The sequence below is a fragment of the Helobdella robusta genome (genome assembly GCF_000326865.2).
Source record: "Helobdella robusta unplaced genomic scaffold HELROscaffold_52, whole genome shotgun sequence".
NCBI classification, from domain to species: Eukaryota; Metazoa; Annelida; class Clitellata; order Rhynchobdellida; family Glossiphoniidae; genus Helobdella; species Helobdella robusta.
Genome location: NW_008705269.1, coordinates 538599 through 540878, shown reverse-complemented (window position 1 = coordinate 540878; position 2280 = coordinate 538599). Strand labels below are relative to the sequence as shown.

General features: G+C 41.1%; 1 protein-coding gene across 1 annotated transcript; it reads right to left on the bottom strand.

The window, feature by feature from the left end:
- Window positions 1–1011: 1011 nt before the first annotated feature.
- On the bottom strand, window positions 1012–2280 carry HELRODRAFT_179118 (hypothetical protein; the record flags this gene model as incomplete). Its single annotated transcript, XM_009027965.1, has 3 exons — window positions 1012–1223; window positions 1532–1668; window positions 2180–2280. The coding sequence occupies 3 exons, from the start codon at window positions 2278–2280 to the stop codon at window positions 1012–1014; spliced, it is 450 nt and encodes a 149-aa protein (XP_009026213.1).

The window sequence follows — 2280 nt, the reverse complement described above, 5'->3', positions numbered from 1 at the left end:
GTCCAGTAGCTGTGGATTGGATAGGTTCACCAGTGTTCATTGCTTCGGTTTTGCTGATGTTGACTTTAAATCCATTATCGGCGAGTCTGGTGTTCCAATCTTCAAACATCTGTGCTGTATTCTGCTCAGACGTGGCTGTTAAAATGATATCATCAGCATATATTAGATTCCAAATGTCACCAGTGCGTATCGGTTTTGTGATTTCTTCCATCACAGTTATAAATAACAGTGGACTGAGAATCGAGCATTGAGCAATTTCTCCACACTTCACGACAAAGTTGTAGTAACGTTTGGATACCTGCAGTACCAGATGCTCTGATAATGTCATTTGTGATTCCAGAGAGCCCTTCTGCCTTTTCATCCTTCATAGCTTTCAGAGCTTCTGTAAACTCCTCTACAGTGACGTCTGGAATCGGGCTTTCGATGGGTGGAACGTCAAAGTTGACATTGATGGGATTTGTTTCATTTAACCGACGGTTGAAATATTCTCTCCACTGTAGCCTAATCTCATCTTGTTCAAGAACCATCTCATTTTGTCGTTTTTAATACATGAGGCAACAGCTATGTTTGCCACAAGGAGTCTATGTTGGGCGACAAATGATTCGCCAGGTATAACTTAGACATTTTTGGTTAGCCTTCGGTGTTGTTGCTTGACAGCGAAGAAATCAATTTGCGTGGCTGATGGTCCACTTTGTATGTTATGAGATGTTTCAACCTTTCTCTAAAATGTGTTCAGTAAACAAAACCCGTAACTTTCAGCAAACTCAAGGATGCGGTTGCCATTTTCATTCCGTTCTCCATACCCAAAACCACCATGTACGTTGTGAAAACCATTTGTTTTCTCTCAAACGTGAGATCGCCTCCAATCAGGAATGTTTCAGATTTTGGTAATGTTGAGATGGTGTCAGAGAACGCAGTCCAGAAGTCATTTTTCATCACTTCTGATTCGCCTGTCTGTGGTGCGCATGCAGAAAAAATAATCATTGTTTGCTTTTCTAGGCGCAGCTTCATTCACATGAGACGTGAATTAATGCTTTTAATATATAGTAATTCTTGGGCTAGCGGTTCTCTGACAAAAATTCCAACACCATTTTTGTCCGTCTTGTGACCATTGCAGAATAGTTTATATTTTTCTTTGTCTGGGTTGACATGACAAACACCATTCGATTTCCATCGGGTCTCTTGAAGGCAGTAGATGTCAATCCTTCTACGCTCGAGCATTTCTGCGATTTCCATGCTGCGGCCAGTCAGCATACAACATACAACACATAACTTTTGTTTTATTCATGTTAACCTTCAGCCCTTTTTTTTCGTTGCATCTTTTCAACACTTAATCTTCTCCACTAACTCTTTCTCAGAATCTGCAATCAGGCAAAAATTATCGGCATAGAGCAGCTCCCATGGCAAGCCCACGCGGAAATCCTTCAAAAGAGCCTTCAAAACAATAATAAACAGCAGAGGGCTGAGCGCCGAACACTGATGTAGGTTATAATCTCAGCAGGACCACTCACCATTTTCACCATAGACAAACCATCCTTATCCCATTCAAGCTCTTCATTTAACAGCTTTTCAAAACAATCTTTCCACTTTTCCTTTAAATTATCTTTAGCCGTGAGTATTTTACCAACCGACACCTTGACCCAGCTTACTCTAACATCTCTATTCTTTCTAACAGGTTCATTTCACAAATGACTAACTAGTGTTGGGCAATGCCCGCTTCACTTGATATCGCTTTTACATTACTGACCAGGGGTCTCTCTTTGTTTCTTATCAATACATAGTCCACTTGGGTCTTAATGCCACCCGACTCATATGTCACCTTCTGTGAATCAGGTTTAGTAAGTCATGTATTGCATCTAGGCAAACCGTACGGCATCTGCAAACTCTAGTAATATTTTCCACTCAAAATTTTTAGGCCTTTCCCACAATGTACTCTTTCAAATCAATCTACTCTAGCACCAACATGTCCGTTCAGATCACCACATACTATCAAAATCTCATTTTCACCAACATCTTCTTTCTCTTCTACTGGCCTTCCTACCTGAGGTGCATACAGTGAAACAAAATTCAGCAAGGATTTCCCAATAACTATTCTCAACACCATCACACGCTTATTAACACGCTTTACACTCCACTACGCTATCTATCCACTTTTCCGCTACTAGTGCCATGTCCACACTCTCCGTGTCTCCCTCTCATCGTTCCGACATTCACTGTCCCCAGTCTCAGTCTGATTTTATTTTCAGCTTTTACAGGGTGGTCGACCGGTGTTAAAACCAT